At 44.8% G+C, this 17,554-nt stretch overlaps 1 protein-coding gene and 1 long non-coding RNA gene across 2 annotated transcripts in view; one reads left to right on the top strand and one right to left on the bottom strand.

Annotated features, from left to right (window-relative positions):
• Positions 1 to 12,628, top strand: part of LOC109549576 (uncharacterized) — a 173,814-nt gene extending 161,186 nt beyond the window's left edge. Inside the window, exons 6-8 of the long non-coding RNA XR_012332035.1 lie at positions 3,261 to 3,373; positions 5,665 to 5,793; positions 8,965 to 12,628. This is a non-coding gene — a long non-coding RNA (uncharacterized lncRNA). The remainder of the gene's footprint in view (positions 1 to 3,260; positions 3,374 to 5,664; positions 5,794 to 8,964) is intronic.
• Positions 12,629 to 12,765: 137 nt separating this feature from the next.
• Positions 12,766 to 17,554, bottom strand: part of PARM1 (prostate androgen-regulated mucin-like protein 1) — a 100,622-nt gene continuing 95,833 nt past the window's right edge. Inside the window, exon 4 of the mRNA XM_033857138.2 lies at positions 12,766 to 16,569. Within this exon, the coding sequence (XP_033713029.1) occupies positions 16,485 to 16,569 (85 nt within the window). The 3' untranslated portion in view covers positions 12,766 to 16,484. The remainder of the gene's footprint in view (positions 16,570 to 17,554) is intronic.

Below are 17,554 nucleotides of genomic sequence, written 5' to 3'. Positions count from 1 at the left end.
CAGTTTCTTCCACAAATGACCTCCAAAGCAAACTAATACATTTTCCAAGGACAAGCACACAATGATGCTTTCTAGTATAATATCAACAAATTTTGTTGCTAAAGGCAAAGAAGAGACCAAAAAGGAAAAAGAATATTTAAAGTAGTACTACCCATGACAACAATGAGCATTTATTGTACAAATCACAGGAATTTGTAAAACTAGTCACAGAGTTAATAAGTATTATGTTTGAGGGTTACTGGTAAAATTCCTTTATGACATGGTTCTGTTGTGTATTGCTCAATATCAATAAAATGTAATGTGAAGGGGCAATTACTATCACAAGTGCACAATAATAATAAATATCTTGCTTTGCAGCTCTATAAAACCACTGATTTCAGAGTTTTAAAAATCTCCTGACATTTGTCACATTAAGGGACAAGTGAGGGAAAATTGCTTGACAAGTTTTTGTTCTCTTTATTCCTGAAAACCCATGATGTAGGGAGGATTTTGTTCCTTTAGTTAGTAATAACTTTGTAAGTCATGATGTAGATAGGAAAATATACATTGAGATTAGTTCTGAAGGAGGACTAGTCATGTTTATAGCTAGTAAAAGAGATGCCATTGAGACATGAAAACACTTACTGTTTATTCACCTGGAATAGTTGGCCATGAAATAGGCCACAGGTTCTAATTTTAAAAAGTAGAGTGAAAGTCGTAAATACAAATAGTGGCTACTTAGTGCATTAAGTTCAGTGTATTATGCAAAAAATTGGGCAGCAAGTAAAACCTACTGATAGTAGGCAGAACACAGAGAGCCTGTTGTGTGGGTGGCAGTGGAATTGTTCAGTGTGTTAACAGTGGTGATCTGGGATGCTGCGTAGCTGACACCATGACTTTGGCCCCCAAGAAGGGAATCCAACTGGGTCTGCCTGTCTCCTGACCTATAGACCTGGGTGTTGTTTTAAGCTGTTAAATTTATGGTAATCTTTTACAACAATAGAAAATGAATACAATTTGTTCCAGAGGGTTGGAAATAAACCCTAAGGAGATTCAGGGGCCCACAGCATCAATGTAATTTTTAGTCTAATGGTCTGGAGCATTCTGGAACATTCTCTCTAGTTGTGGGCAGATTATTGCCTCTTGCACTTCCCACCACCAGGAAAGAAGACAGTGCCTGATAGGTGTCTCTGATATCTGGGTGCAGCACACTGGGAATGTTGTTTCAATCCATTTACGGGGTGACATGGAAGATGGCCAGCTCTGTGTGGGTCTCAGAGCAGACAAGGGATCTGCAGTAGGTCCAGGCTCACGGGGCCCTTTCACACTGGGTTTGGCACCTATTCCAAACATGGGTTTGCCTTTTCTGCTGGCAAGGCCTCGGCCAGCACCACTGACCGAGGCTTACGAAGTGCTTGATCCATAGACGTGGGCTCCCACATAAAATTGCATTGGCTCAAGAGACCAACACGATGCAGCAAAGGAGGTGAATGGTGGGTATGTGACCATGGTGTCTACAGTCCTATCACATACCCCACCTCCCCACAGGCTGCTGGGCCGACAGCACACGGGCGCGGTCTGTTGGAGATCCAGCTGAGGCGCCATCTTGGAGAGAACACTCTGTGCATATGGGACGCTAGCCTCTAAGATGGAGCAGGTGCTTCAAGTCATTACATATTATACGGTGCTGTGTTTGCAAGATGTGGAAGGTATGGATCCTGAAAGCAAAAGGTGAAAGCAGTAGTGACTTTGCTAACGTCGGCCCCGGTGGCCCCTTTGGGGGGTTTGTGCTTCCCTTCTCCGCAACTTTGGATTCTAACGTTTCATTGTCTTGGTTCTTAAAGGGATGATGGGTCCATCAAGGAACACAGCAAGACCCTATTAAGGTCATTAACAGGATTAAGCTCCTGCTCAGTTACTTTAAAGATCTTTCTCCAAGAGACCAGCAGGCAAAGAGAGTAGTCACCATACTGGCAGGAGTAATTGACCCTGACCACCAGGCAGAGGTAGGGCAGCTAGTGGCAGGAAGAATACATCTGACACTCAGGTGATCCACTTGGGATGCTCTTGGTAACTGTTTGCCCAGTTTTGATGGTAAATGTAGCAGCAAACACAACCTGGGAAGGTCATGGTGACCAGTGGCCCATGGCCACTCTCTTTTTAAAAAATGTATTTTATTGAAGTATCGTTGAATTACAATGTTGTGTTAATTTCTGCTGTATAGCAAAGTGATCCAGTTATATATATATATATATATATATATATGTATATATATATATATATATATACATATACAGTCTTTTTCATAGTCTTTTCCATTATGGTTTATCACAGGATATTGAATGTAGTTCCCTGTGCTATACAGTAGGACTTTGCTGTTTATTCACCCTATATATCATAGCTTGAATCTGCTAATCCCAAACTCTCAATCCATCCCTTCTCCCCGTCCCTCCTCGGCAACCACAAATCTGTTCTCTATGTCTGTGAGTCCGTTTCCGTTTTGTAGATAAGTTCATTTGTGTTGTATTTTAGATTCCACATGTAAGTCATATCATATGGTATTAGTCTTTCTCTTTCTGACTTCAATTAGTATGATCATCTCTAGGTCCATCCATGTTGCTGCAAATGGCATTATTTCATTCTTTTTTATGGCTGAGTAGTACTCCATTGTATATATGTACCACATCTTCTTTATCCATTCATCTTTCGATGGACATTTAGGTTGTTTCCATGTCTTGGCTATTGTGAATAGTGCTGCTATGACTATAGGGGTGCATGTATCTCTTTGAATTGTAGTTTTGTAGAGATACATGCCAAAGAGTGGGATTTTTTGGATCACATGGCAACTCTATTTTTCGTTTTTTGAGGAACCTCCATACTGTTTTCCATAGTACTGTAGCTGCACCAATTTATATTCCCACCAACAGTGTAGGAAGACTCCCTTTTCTCCACACCCTCTCCAGCATTTGTTATTTGTAGATTTTTTAACGGTGGCCATTCTGACTGGTGTGAGGTGATACCTCACTGTAGTTTCGATTTGCATTTCTCTAATAATTAGTGATGTTGAGCATCCTTTCATGTGCCTGTTGGTCATGGCCACTCTTATCCAGAGATAAGTGTCTGTGTCATCTCTGTAACCTAGCCACCTAGACCAGCAGAGGTGCTAGTTGAGGGCAGGGAGATTCTAGAATAGGTGGTGGAGGACAGGCAGAATGAGTGTCTGTTACTGCTTGTTCAATGGCAGGGATGGCAGCTTTTCTTACTAACCTTCCTCTTGTAAGATTCTCCTAGGAAAAGAAGCCAAACAGAATACTGGAAGATTTTCTTCCAGAATTTATTATATGAAGCAAGTGGATCCAAGGAGAGCAAGGAGTTGTCTACACAGGATGCCACGGTGTGCCACCCAGATCCCCCTCCAGCTTGTTTCATTCATTCCCCCAGCTGGTAAGAGTGTTGGTGGCAGGTAGCTCTCAGAGAGTTCCCTTTCTGGGACTTTCTGTAGGATGGAGAGAGCTGCCTTGTGCAAAGTTATGCAGAGGAGAGCCTGTAATTAATACCCCAATTTGAGACAACTTTGGAGGATCACCTCAGCCCCAGAGCTTCCTGTGGGATTGACTGAGACCTTTGTTGCCATGGTATTGCAATTCCAATTCACCTCTCGCCATCCCCAATCACTCCCCAATAAGCCTCCTGCACACAAATCTCTATCTGGGAGTATGATTCTTGGATTTCTGACCGGTGACAGAAGGATTGTGCCAGATTATATCCCACTAGAAATACATGAAATGATAGTTTCATCGCAGAATCTCTGGTATTGGATACCTTGGTTTTTAAAGTTGAGGATTTTTTTATCGTGGTTATCTATAAACTTATGACGCAATATGGTGCACTAGTTTTATTTAGAATTTTAAACATTACTAGCAAGGTTGAAAATATTCTTACATGTTCATTTGTGAAATGTTTGTAGGCATGACTACTATCGGACCTGGTCTTTATATGTCATCTGGATCAACGGCCATTTCTTTGTCACTTTCCTACTACTTTCACGTGGCACACAGCAGAAGATTTTGACGCACGCTCGTCTTGTTTACCATCAAATAAGACACTACTTTGTCCTCCAACTTCGCAAATTCCTAGAAGGGCAAATTCATGAAATTGGGTTGGGAATATGCTCAATATAAATAAGTTATTTATTCAAGGGCTGTGAACATACCTCATGGCTTCTCTTCGTTTAAGCTTTTCAAGCCTGTGACTTCACCTCTTCCAAGGCTAGGCTATTTTCTCTGGATTCAGGGCTACATATTTTAGGACTAAATGTGCAGACGTGTCACTCAGCATCCATGGCTCGGTATTGGAATCCCCTTCAGACTGACAAAAACTTCAGCTTTTATCTAATTTCATTAGGAAAGATTAAACAATATCAGGATATTTAGAAGCCTTTTCAAAAGTCAGAAATACTTTAATAACCCTCCAAACCGTACTGACATTTAAAAACTTGATTATGCAAAGAACTTCGTCTCTGGGACATGGGATTACTGACTGCCAAAAATAATTCAGTTGAGACCTGGAATCTTTTTTTTAGCTCCAAGAGAAGCGCTGTTAGTAGGATTAGTTAACAGACCCGAATCCCCATTTTGAGCAAAGACATCATATGTGATTAATGTAATATTTGGAAACAGATACCCCATAACTTAGGATGGCTTAACTTGAGAAGTTCAAATCTTTACAGCCTTATCATAAATAGCACTTTAACCATAATGAACAAACTTCGTATTTATGAATACCTAATAGCTGAAGCTGATGTGCTTTTCGAATAGACTTAAGTCAATGCAAATAATCAGTGACAACACAAGGCGGTGTGTTGATTTGAAAGGTGAAAACAACCTTTGATTATATGAATTCATGATTGGCTAAAGAGCATGCATGCTCTGAACTAAGCTATAAATTCTTAGCTTATCAGTAAGGCATTGGTTGTCACTTTAAAAAAATCTTACGAACAGAGCTTGGGAAACCAACAGGAAAAGGTGGTAAGTGGAGTAAAGGATGGGTGAGTCATTCAGAAAGATACCTGGCTGGCAAATTTCAGATTTCAGGGGAAGCTGAATGGGCTGATATAAAGACAGGGAAGGCTTCTCTGGAGAAGTGAGCTGATGTCTTCAAAGATGAAGGGTACTGTTAAGATAGATGCTTCATGCTTTTGAAAAAGGAGCAGGGTGGTCTCTGTAAGAGAAGTCACCTTTGAAACTCCTCCCTTAGAGTTGACCATTCACACTCATTCACTCATCAGTGGAAAATTTTTCCCCAAGAGAACCAAATATTGAATGCTTCCAGGGTCCCTAGAGCAGTGAAAACTGCTGATTGTGATTACTAAGAAAATTCCCAGGAAAAGACAACATCTTCAGTCCAATTTTCAGGAACCAAACAGCCTATGCCCACCCTCACCCTCAAGATATTTTAAAATATAGATTTATATTCTGTGTTTGTTTTTACATATTAAATATGTTTGTCAAAGTGTGTATCCAAAGCGAGGGTGTTTTCCCATGATTATTTTATATTTTAATTATATGGAATGGATTTTATGGAGTGAAAGTCCAATTCAAGCGTCAACTCTGGGACTCTTCTAGCTGTCATCCACAAACTTTATTGTATATCATGTGTCAATAATATTTGCATTTCTAATTCCAGTTTGTCATACCTTCTGAGGCACGGAGAAGGGAAAAGAAGAAATGAAGGTTAACAGCCATTGAGCAGTGCTCAGTTTGCAGACAATATGCATAAAAGATCTTACTTAGTCTTTATAAGCACCATTGCCAAGTAAGTATTATCATCTACATTTTTTTAGGGGAGGAATCTGAGGCTCAGGGAGGTTAAGCAGTGTGTCCAGGGTCGTCAAAGTTAGTAATTGGCAGAACTGAGACCTAACTGCAGGTTTATTTTTGGAGGCTGCTTTTACCAATAATCTATCCTATAAGAAGATAAAGGTATGGCATTACATTATTAATTTGAAAGTGACCTTTGTGAGTTTTACTTCTTTTGATCCAAAATATGCCTAGCTCCGTGCTGGGTACACAGTAGAAGACCAACGAGGGTAGGTGAGGAAATGGATAAAGCATGACATTTGGAACTGTAGCTCTCAGGCTCCAGAGCCAACCCCCCGGGCTCAGTTCCTGGATTCACCACTAAACAAATACGTACCCTGTGGCAAGTCTGTTTATTCATATGGCAAAATGGGGATAATGCTACTTATCTTTCAGGGTGGTTGTAAGGATTAATTGAGTTGATGCTACTAAATTACTTAAAATAGTGTCTGGTACATAATCAGTTCTCAGTGAATATCACTTTTTTTTTTTTTTTTCCCCGATACGCGGGCCTCTCACTGTTGTGGCCTCTCCCGTTGCGGAGCACAGGCTCCGGACGCGCAGGCTCAGCGGCCATGGCTCACGGGCCCAGCCGCTCCGCGGCATGTGGGATCCTCCCAGACCGGGGCACGAACCCGCGTCCCCTGCATCGGCAGGCGGACTCTCAACCACTGCGCCACCAGGGAAGCCCTGAATATTAGTTTTTATTATGATTGATCAGATAGATTCTGTCAGATTGTAGGTATGTGAACTTGGATAAGCCTCAGTTTCCTCATCTGTAAAATATGGAAAAATAATTTGTCTTTCATAGCTATTTTATTTAGCAAGCATAGCTTTTGTCTGCATTCAGCAGGTATTAATTCACTTAACGCTGGGTAGCAGCCTAAAGAGGCAGGTACCCTTCTGATCCCCATTTCACAGATGAAGAAACTGAGGCACTGAGAGGGTAAATGTTTTTTTCAAGGTAATACAACTGGTAATTAGTTGAATTGAGATTCAAACCCAGACACTCCAGCTCAGAGTTTGAATTTGTAATGATGACTCAATGCTACAGATGCAATGAAATAATATTTGTAAAGCATTTGTCCAGTTCCTGACACATAGCAGAAGCTTAGTAGGTATCAGCTCTTCTCCCATCTTCTCAATAAATACCTTTAGAAATTCTCATGGGATGCAAAATGATGTGAATTTATCAGCTGGTCTACTTGCTTTCCTAACATGTCCAAGCTTGTGTGATAGCAACATCTCTGTGCTCTTTGGGGGTACCCAGAAATGTGTGAACATATTTCTCTCAGATTAGGCCCATCTTAGATCATCTTTTCTGTTAACGCGTTGGAGTACCAGGAAGAAAGACATCGATGTGCACTCATGCGTGTGCAGTGATATCCTGGAGAGCAGCTGTCAGCGATGACAGTTTGCAGCAGAACAGCTGGAGGGCAGAGCTGATGTTTCTAATGACTGAGAACAAGTAATGGAAGTAAGGCAGCCAAAGAGATGGTGCCCGCAGCAGTGCACACCGCCCCACGCTACTGTTCAGAGTTCCCTGATGAGGAAGCCGTAAGAATTCCAGGTGGGACAATTCTGTGCCGTGCAGGACTGTCCTTAGAAAATCAACCTGGATTATTTCACACGTTGTCGGATTTGTAGCATTCTTCACTCTCAGATACGAAATGCCAGTAACTCCACTGTCATACCAACGACTAAAAATCAAAACTAATCTATGCTTCCACACATGGCTTCCCCGCCGTTAAGAGGTGGTGTATCACCTCTGTTGAGAACTGCTTCTGGTCAGGCCCACGGGGTTCACCTGGGATTATGAGTAGAAGGCTTCATTTTATATTGCCTTGCAGTTTACAGTCAGGGGGCAGCCCGGAAACCTTAGCATCAGCGCCCCCTGGGAGCTTATTACAAATGCAGAATTTATGCCCCACCCCCAAACTATGACTCAAAATCTGCATTTTAACAAGGTCCCCTGTGATTTGCATGCACATTAAAGTTTGAGAAGCATTATCATACTAAATAGAAGATGGGCTTTGGAGTAAGAAGGACGGGATTGAAATAGAGACTGCCTCTTACTAGCTCCGCGACCGTGGGAGGGTCACTTAACCTTTCTAAGCCTCAGTTTCTCCATTCTGGAGGAGAAGAGGCCAACAGCCAGGGGACGCTGGGAACCCTTGAAAGGCAACGGAAGTCTCAAAACTGTGCCCCCATGAGGAGGGCTGCTCGGTGAGCTTGACTGCTTTTCAGAAATGGAGGTTCAGGAGGAGACAGCACAACCGCTCAAACAGCCTCTGGGCCTCAGGACTTGAGATTTAATCACCGTTGGGGCTTACTTATCCCGTATATCATTGATCACTTATCAGCTCCAGAGCTCGTTTTCGTGGCCCAGCAAACCCATCTGCAGCTTGGAATTTCCTCATCGGTGGGAGGTCGATTGGAGGGATGCGGAGGGCAGTGTGGCTGTTGGAACTTCCACGGTGAAAGTGAATAAATTAAAGGAAACCCTGCTCATCCCAGCAGGTCTCTTTATCATGCTCCAGCTTTCAGAAATCTGATCCTTCTCCTCACAAGACCCCAAGCAGAGGCAGGGAGCTGGGAGCCATCGGTGGGTGGATGGGGCCAGGGATGGCCATGGCTCTGCCTGCAGCAAGCAAAATGCTGAGACGGGTTTTGAACCCTTTGTCTATCTTCTCCCCCGACCTTTTTTTTTTTTTTTTTTTTGCGGTACGCGGGCCTCTCCCTGTTGTGGCCTCTCCCGCCGCGGAGCACAGGCTCCGGACGCGCAGGCTCAGCGGCCATGGCTCACGGGCCCAGCCGCTCCCCCCACCTTCTTTTTCTATTTGTTGGGAGTGGATGAGTGGGGTGGAGGGCTAGTGGGAGGGGAGAGGATTTGGTACATTATATGCAATGTGAGCTGTTCTCTCTCTTCCATGTTCATTTAAAATTTAGGTCAAAATAAAAATATATGCATTTTGTGGGTTCATAAAACTTCATTTACTGTATCTTTAAAGAAAACAGAAATAACAGCAATGTATATAAAAGTAATGATTTAATGACTATAAGCAAGACAAAGCAATAGCGTTATAAAAACAGCGTCCAGTTCAGTAGCTCCCTTTCTTTTCTCCAGGCCCCAAGTTGTACTCACATTTTGACAGAACATTTGCGTTGCCACGTAAAGAACCACGACCAGAGGAGATGGTGGCAGAGGATAAAAGGAGACTGCGAGTGGGAGAAGAAAGCTATGGACAGCAACGTGTCACGTGACTAGCTGCTGAAAGGAAGTTTTTTGTACCTATGCATATTCTCCTCCTTGCTTTGATAGGGATATAGGCATATATATTAATCAGTTCCTTTTCCCTCCTTTCTCATGCCCCCTCTAGCCAATATAAAGCAGCTAACCCTATAAAAGCAAAGGAATATTGCATCTGAACTAGGAATGAATATTCTCGGAGATAAGGTGACATATGGGAGGCGGTGTCTTTCTTTTCCAGGAGCAGGTGAGTACATCCTCAGTTGTGTAAGGGACAGTTGTATCACATTAGGGATAACAGGATGTTATGTCTTCTGGGGGAAGTTCTAATCTGGGGAAAGACGAATGGACTGTACTGTCTGTGTTCAGCTCAGCATCGTTACCACCCTGTGCTCTGCAATACAGAGGAGAGGGCAGAAACCACGCTTCTTGCAATTCCCTTTCCTGAAAGGTTCTGGCTAGAACGCGTTCCTAAGAGGTTCTCAGGTACAATATGGAAAAGGCAAGGCCATTCTCCAGAAGCTGTCGCCAGCAGGTGTGTGGGCAGCTGCGGGCCCCCCTCCCCCAGCCCCGTGAGCTCCTGAGAATGACCTGCCTCACTGCTGCAGCCTGAGACACTGCAGCCTCCCGGAGACCCAAGAATGTCAGCAGTTATTTAGCACGGCTTCCCTCACCTCTTCTCCTCCCGCTCTCGCAAAGCCTGCGTAAGACTCTCATTTCTATCTGAAATCCTTAACTTCACAGTAATTTTAATATACATCCCAGAAATTCAAGGAAAAGTGTTTTTTTTTTGTTTTTTTTTTTTTCCCCTGGTGAACCCTAGTTACAGGGCTGAATGTCCTGGCACAGGGGCTGAGCTGTGGGCATTTGTGTCTCACACCACCCGACAACATCTGTCTTCTGACTGACTGGAACTTTTCAACACTCTGCCCAGCAGTGTTTGTTACGGTGGTTTCTGTCCAAGTGTCAAGGGAGACATGGTCAGTGGGGGAATAAGAGGGCGGTCTGGACCATCTCACCGTAGCTGCTGTGTGGTCTGGGGCCTGGGAAGGGCCAGCCTGGAGTCCCCTGCTGTTGATTACAGTGGTTGTCAGGTGGGTGACCTTGGCTGGCATTGCGAGAATCTACACAGAGGCAGCTTAGAGCCTGGTTGGCCGGGTGCCCTAAGAGCGGCCCCCTGGCTACTCTAGAAACCTTCCTATAGGTAGGGATCTTGCTTCTGCAGCCTTGGCCTCGGGTTGTCCCACTGGGTTCACTGGGATGGCTGGCCCAGTGTACGTGCCAGGAACCTCTGGCACACAGTGAGGGCTCTGTGGAAGTGGTCAAGAGCATGGACTCTGGAGGTCCACTGGTGACATCTGAATTCTGCCCCACCACTTACCAGCTGTACGACCTGGGGCAAGCTTCTAAACCTGTTGGCCCTTAGTCTTCTCATCTGTACCGATGGGGATATTAACAATATCTCTTCACAGGGATGTTAATCCATGTAAAATGCTTAGGACAGTATCTTTGACACAGTTAGTCTATGTGAGAATAAGCATTATTATGACGACCCCGAGGAACGACGAGTTAGCGCAATGATGGAGCCTTCGGACAAGAGGGGGCAGTGACACCAAAGGCAGCGTCCCTAGTCCAAGGCTGCTGTGGGCTCACATCCGACTCCTGGGGAGAGCAGGGAGGCTGCAAGGGGACAATAAGAGAGAGGTTTTCACTAAAACGCTGGGTGACAGCGGGGGCCTGTGCTCTTGCAGAACTGGGGGGAGGGGAGGCAGTCTCCCCGTTGGCAGAAAACACAGCCCAGCAGGGCAGCGGGAGTCAGCAGAAAGGTGACAGTGCCTGGCAGGGGGTACGTGCTCAGGAGCTGACTGGGCTCGCTCTGGGCTCCACACCAGGCACCCTCGAGATGGCCCAAAATAGCTGAGCGGGACTTTGCAAGGGATCTGACAGTTTTAAGACCTGGGTTATATTTACATCAGATACCAGTCCCGTGGGTGGAAATGGCTCTGCTGACAGACAGACCTGGTTTGAATCCCACCTCTGCCACTTACTGAACAGTAAATGCTTGGATAGCAGGGGGCGTCGCATTCACTGTGGAGCACACAGAAGGATTCAGTCCATGCGTGAATGAATTTAACGTCCTGGAACCTCAGTTTCCCCAACTGTAAGATGGCAAGAGTGTAATGACCCCTGAAGCTGATGCAAGGGTTACATTAGACAATTGCCCACAGGCACCTAAAATTCCTAGTGAATATACATTGCTGCTTTTGTTTTTAGTAAATATTCAGTGTCTTGCTTAAATAGAAACACAATACATTTGTTGACTGGAACGGATTAATGCTATTTTAGTGAAGAAAATGTAGTCCATTCTACACTTGCCAAAGACTACATCCTTTTTTTTTTATCGGTACGCGGGCCTCTCACTGTTGTGGCCTCTCCCATTGCAGAGCACAGGCTCCGGGCGCAGGCTCAGCGGCCATGGCTCACGGGCCCAGTCGCTCCGCGGCACCTGGGATCTTCCCGGATCGGGGCACGAACCCGTGTCCCCTGCATCGGCAGGCGGACTCTCAACCACTGCACCACCAGGGAAGCCCCAAAGATTACATCCTTTAAGAGAAGAGGTCATACCTCTTACAGGTGTTTTCCCAATTTGATCAGTGTTTTTCAGTGTCATTCATGACTCAGTCCTTTCTGACAAAAATCAAAATATAGCCACTAGCTATTGGTGCATACTGTTGAATATTAGGAGAGTAGAAGACTGAAGATAGGTTACTCAGTGATTGAAACAGATTATGACCTGACTTGGAAAAGCTATAATACAGGGAAAACATGGATCTGGAACCAATAATTCATAATATGTAAACACTACACATTATTATTAGGCTTTTTCTTTCTATACACACTTAATGTGTTTTCCAACCAATCCTGCTCAGGCAAGCTTGGAATAACGGAGTTGTTACTTGCTTTCGTGCCCACAGCGGGTCTTCGAGAAATGACCGAATGGTCAACGGGGAAGGGTCTGTTTCACGTCTGGTTCTCTTTGTTCATCTCGAGTCCTCCCCGGCAATCCTCCATGCTGTGCCGCTGGAAGCCAGGTAACTAAACATACGAAATCTGACCTCAATTTTAAATCCATCATCAAATCAACTTGCTCTAGCTTGCAGGTGGATCCGCTGCTCTCCTATGTTGCAAGATACATGGCCTTTGTTATCGCTGCGTTCTTCAGAATCAGAATAGTCTTCGGTTGGCTTCTGGAGGTGGAAATTATATTCTGGATGATTGAAATTGCTTGCTATTTAACTGTCAGATGGATGGGTATGCCGAATTTTTTGAAGGAGAGCAAAGCAAGTATCAAATGGACTGCTGCTGCCTTAACGTGACTTATCACGGATCACTACCTGTTTATTGAATCAAAGTGTTTATTTTTATAACTATTTTATAAGGCATGGTACATGGTTAAGAGTAAAATCATTGCTTGGAAAGTTTCTTCATTTCTGACATCCTTCAATTCTCTTTCAAGATCAGAGAGAACTTCCCACTCTGCAGAAAGTATTATTTATTGATGTGGGATAAATTCTCTCTAAGAACAAGCCAGGACTACTTAATCTGAGCAGTACTGAGCATAGGAACCGAACGGCCTGAATAACAAAACATATCAAAATGGGAATCAACACTGTCAGATGCAAGCTTTTAAGAACTTTAATTGATATCATTATCATTAGTATGCAATACGTCTTACAACAAATGTAGATACAATGAGATCAAATATCAAAGAAGTTGCAAGTTTTTCCATCTTGAAATGACGTTGGCTAACTCACCCCAAAAAAGCAATCTGGCATTGGTCTCTTGGTTAGCACTATTACCAATATCAACTAGCACTTTAAAATCAAAGTTGAAATGGTACATTCATTTGCCAAAAAGAGATAAAAGGCAAAGAAGGTGAATCAACGTGCAAATTAGCATCTGGCCCAGTTGCAGAATTCATTTCCCAGATGCGAGGGATTGAACCATGCACCCTTGCAAGCAAGATAAAGGGCAAACAGATGACAGTAAACCAAAATCAACTCCACGAAGAACTCAGAAAACTTTGGGATGGTAAAGGCCAGGTCTACTGCTGTTAGCGTTCAGGTATCCATATGTGTTACCCTAACTCAATAGTCTGTGAGACCTATGTCCTGGGCCATCCTTTCATTCAGGGATGGAAACCATCCTTCACGGTCCCAAGAGTCAGGCGGCGGCACTGGGGGTTAGCTTGGAGTTGTAACAGCTGTCTGTATCTAGTTACTATACAGCTGTCGTTTCATAGATTTAAGTAAAAACAACACATCAAACAAGAAACTGAGATCACGTATACATTTATGTAATACTTAAAATGTCTATAAATATTTTTCTCCAGAAATTGAAAACACTGTAGACATGATTTCATTAATCCTCACAACACATTTGTGAGGTAGCATGGGGTGAGGTCCGTAGGACAGCATCACGCCCGACTAAGAAATGAAGACACAGACGTCCAGGGAGGGCAGGAGACTTCACTGGGGCCACGGTAAAAGAAAACAAACTTGAACCCCACTCTGTCATTTGCAATCTGTGACCTAGAAGAGGCTGCTGGCCTCTCTCCTGCTCTGACAATCTCTCTAATGCATTATGACTAGTCCGGTCCCTGGAGAGTACATGGTTGTTTTAGACCGACTGGAACCATTTCCCTTAAGTAGGCCTGAACAGACTCGCTCCCTGAGGTAAAGGACGTCAGTTATTGGCATATATTTCAGGGGTGTGTGTGTGTGTGTGAGTGTGAGTGTGCTAAGCCATATTTGTTGAATGCAGTTGTTAACATTTTTGGCCAACTCAAAAACAGAAAAATGCACTTGGCAAAATAAGGTTCAACCCATCGGTATTTTACACTAACATAACAAGGAGTGTTAGTTTATGGGAAGCTGTCGCCTTGCTGAACGCGTCTGCTGTAGGTCCAGATCCCTCTCTTTACCCTAAGGATCCAGAAATTAATAAGAGCAACCAACCCATCAAGCGCTCTTGTACAACAGCAGCCTTGGTAGGGAAAGATGCTAGCTGAGTCAGGATTCCCTGGGAAGAGGCTGGTCCCTCTCACCCAGTATTTATGACTGAGCAACACCCAGAAGACCACCTCTCCAAAGGTGCTTCACGGACGTTTTGTCAACACATCTGTGGCCGAGGGAGGAAAAAAACATATGGAATGTCCTGTCGTTGTTGAATTGTCCTTTGCCGAACTGAAAGCCTATAAAGGGGGTGAGGGTAGGAAAGAGGGATCATTACTCAGGCCAAGCATGGTCAGAAGGGGTACCCTTGGTCATTCCTGGCCATTTTTCTGAGAATGTCCACTTTCTTTGTCCAATTTCTTTCAGAGCGGGGGATTGGCACATCATGGAAAGTGTCACCGGCCCTAACGTCTCTGCCACCAGAGAAGTTTAGCCCAGCACGGTAGCGGCTGTTTTCATGTCAGTACTTTTGCTGGGCCACAGTGAGTGACAGGAGGAGTTGAGGGTCAAGTTTCTGGAAACTAAACAGAGTCATGGCAGCAGGTCCAAGTTTAGAAATAAAATATGATGCAGTTTCAAGTTCTTTATGATAGCATAGGATACCGTGACACATTCTGAAACAGAACCCAATGTATATTTTCTACGCTATGAAATCAGGACTAAAATGCTGGCTGCTAATACACAGGTGTTTCAGGAGGACAGGGTTAGAGCCATGAAATAAAGCTATCTAGAAAACACACAGAAATAAAAAGGCAACCATGCATAGCAAAAACAACCCATCCGCCGACACTAAATACTTTTGAGATAAAAATCGAACGAATCGTTTCATTTAGGTAAAAGTAAAAACTATCCCTAACCTGGGGCGTCTTGTTTTGTCGCAACGAGCATCACAATAAATTAGGGTTTCTCACACTCGGCACTATTGACCTTTGGGGCCAGATAACTCTTAGTTGGGGTAGGCTGTTCTGCACATCGTGGGATGTTTAGTGCCTCCATGGCCTCTACCCAGTGGTAGCACCCCCAGATTGTGACACTCAGAAAGTATCACCAGGCATTTTCAAATGTTCCCTGGATGGGGGAGGGGAAGCAAAATTACCCGCTGCTGAGAAGCACTGCTGGAAACGGATGCCCACAAAGATGATCGGCTCTTTCTCAAAATTCGTGATGCAGGATTTGAAAACTAGGTACCCAGGGGTGTCCATTTATCAAACAGCAGAATTAGTAAGGTAAACATTTGGGAAAAATAAACGGATTAATCACTGTGTCTGTACGGAAAAGCCTCACTGAGCAACTGCAGACAAACTAGTGCCTTTAAAAAATTAACAGCAACAAGAAAAACAACAAGAACAACCAGTTTACAGCCTTTATCGAACAGACAGTAAGGCAGTGAACCAGTTGCTTTGTGGGTAGAAAGCAAGGAGTCTACAGGCTCCTTCAGGCAGTGGATGTCTCTGACAGTTACTGAGGGCAGCTCTTACCTTCCCTAATGAGGTACGCGGTGTATGTTACACGCCCCTTCCCTCCCACCCTCCTCAACGCCCCCATTGCACACTCACTTCACACGTCTCTCCCTTTCTTTTCTACAGCTAAACTCATCTCACAGCCTTCTCCTGTGGAACCGCTGAAAGCTTGTGGGCTGGGGTCCCAGCTGCGGTTGACTAGAACGGGCATCCTCAGCAGAGACAGGTGTCCTGGAGGGGAGGCCAGGTAGCAGGCAGGCTGAGATCTGACAGCAGCCTGCTACTCTGCCCCTCGGCCAGCTGGCCTCCCCCAGGGCACCTTCTAGGTTCCTCTTTCCTTAATTAGGCAGCTAAGAAACTGGCATCCAGCTAGCAGAGCCGAGCAGGTGTCCTGTGGGCCACAACCAGATAAATTGAGATTAAAAAGGAATCTGAGAAACCCCTGCTTCCTTACCTGCAGGGCAAACTCCTCCCAGCACTCATCGCCTTTCCCCTCATCGAGACTGAATGTAATCTCCTAAAGAAAAGTTTAAGAAATACCACACGCTGAAAGTTCCCCTAAAAGGAACCCTTGACGACACAACTTGATCCCTCTTCCTGTTTCTTCTCGCAGTGGGACCTGCGCTGGGTACAGACACCTCCACCGTGGCGTCCGGCCTGGACGGCGTAGGGTTGGCCCATGTCAGCTGCATGTCAGACTCCACTCACTTTTAAATAATTTTCTTTCTTTCTTTTTTTTTTTTGGTACCAGAAAGGGGAAGTTGTAGCAGCCAGAGGAGAGGGAGGAAAACAAAACAACCAAACCAACAAAACAGGGCTTAGGATGGTCGCTCAATGCACATCAGGTACTTGTTATTAATTCTACTGGATAAGCACTGATAAATAAAGACAGTTACTCCTCATCTCAGGCCACCTTCCTTGGTTAGGAGTCGTCGTACAGAGGATTGTTGTAGTTTCCCCAGGACCCGTAGTCGTGGTCATCCAAGAGCCTTCCGTAGGAGGAATGCCTGGTGGGAAGGAGAAGAGGGGTGTGGTTATTTGGAGAAGTTGCCCGTCTGTGGACAGCCCCGTGCCCTGGGGCCTGAACCGGGGAGAGGAGACACAATTCTTCACTAGGACACCCCTCGGTAGCAGACGCACCAAGCCGGGCGGCCCCAGTCCGCAGACACCTTGTAAGTTATGACTGATCCACCGGGAGCCCAACTGGCGCCTTCTGTCGAGATCCACTGGGTCCTTGTCTCTCTCCTTGACCTCCAATGCTGGAGGAGGAAGAGGCCCCTTTTCCATGGCTATTTAATAAGAAGTAATGGGAAAGGGAAGGTTGCATTCCTGGCATTTTGGCTTAGGTCCTGGACTTCATTTTCCCTGAAATGATAACGACACAACCAGAACCGCTGTTGCTCTCACCACGCCCTCCTGACCTTTATATAATGTTTTATAAGCTACAAGTTCTTCTATGTTCCGTGTTCACTTGATCCTCAGAATAAAACCATGGGCCAGGTATTGTTCATCCTTATTTCTCCGATGAGGAAAATGGGGCTCAGAGATGTTAACTGACATGCCCAAAGTCACCCAACTGAGCTATGAGTCGAACCCTCACCTCCAGGATCTGAACCCAATTCTCTGAGCTCAGCTCCCTGGAGTCTGCTTAGCACCTTAGCTCAACGGCAATATGGGTTTATCCGGCTTTGCTGGCTCATCTGGCAACCTGCTCCACGATTAATATTATTTCAAAAAGAAACTGAAATCAGATGCTTATCACTCTTCCGTGTGAAGCCTTTAAGTGGCCCGTCATCCCACACAGAGTCAAAGCCAAAGTCACTACAATGGTTTGCAAAGCCCTGCAGGGTCTGGCTCCTGTCACTTTTCTGAGCAAATCAGCTACTATGCCAGTGCCTTTTGCTCGGTTCCAACCACACTGGCCTCTTTGCTCTCTCCTCTCATGCCTGACACACTCTTGCCTCAGGGTCTTTGCACTTACTGTTCCCTCAG

Source organism: Tursiops truncatus, chromosome 5, assembly GCF_011762595.2.
Source record: "Tursiops truncatus isolate mTurTru1 chromosome 5, mTurTru1.mat.Y, whole genome shotgun sequence".
Lineage (NCBI taxonomy): Eukaryota > Metazoa > Chordata > Mammalia > Artiodactyla > Delphinidae > Tursiops > Tursiops truncatus.
The sequence above is the reverse complement of the archived record's forward strand: the minus strand, read 5'-3'. Positions and strand labels throughout refer to the sequence as shown.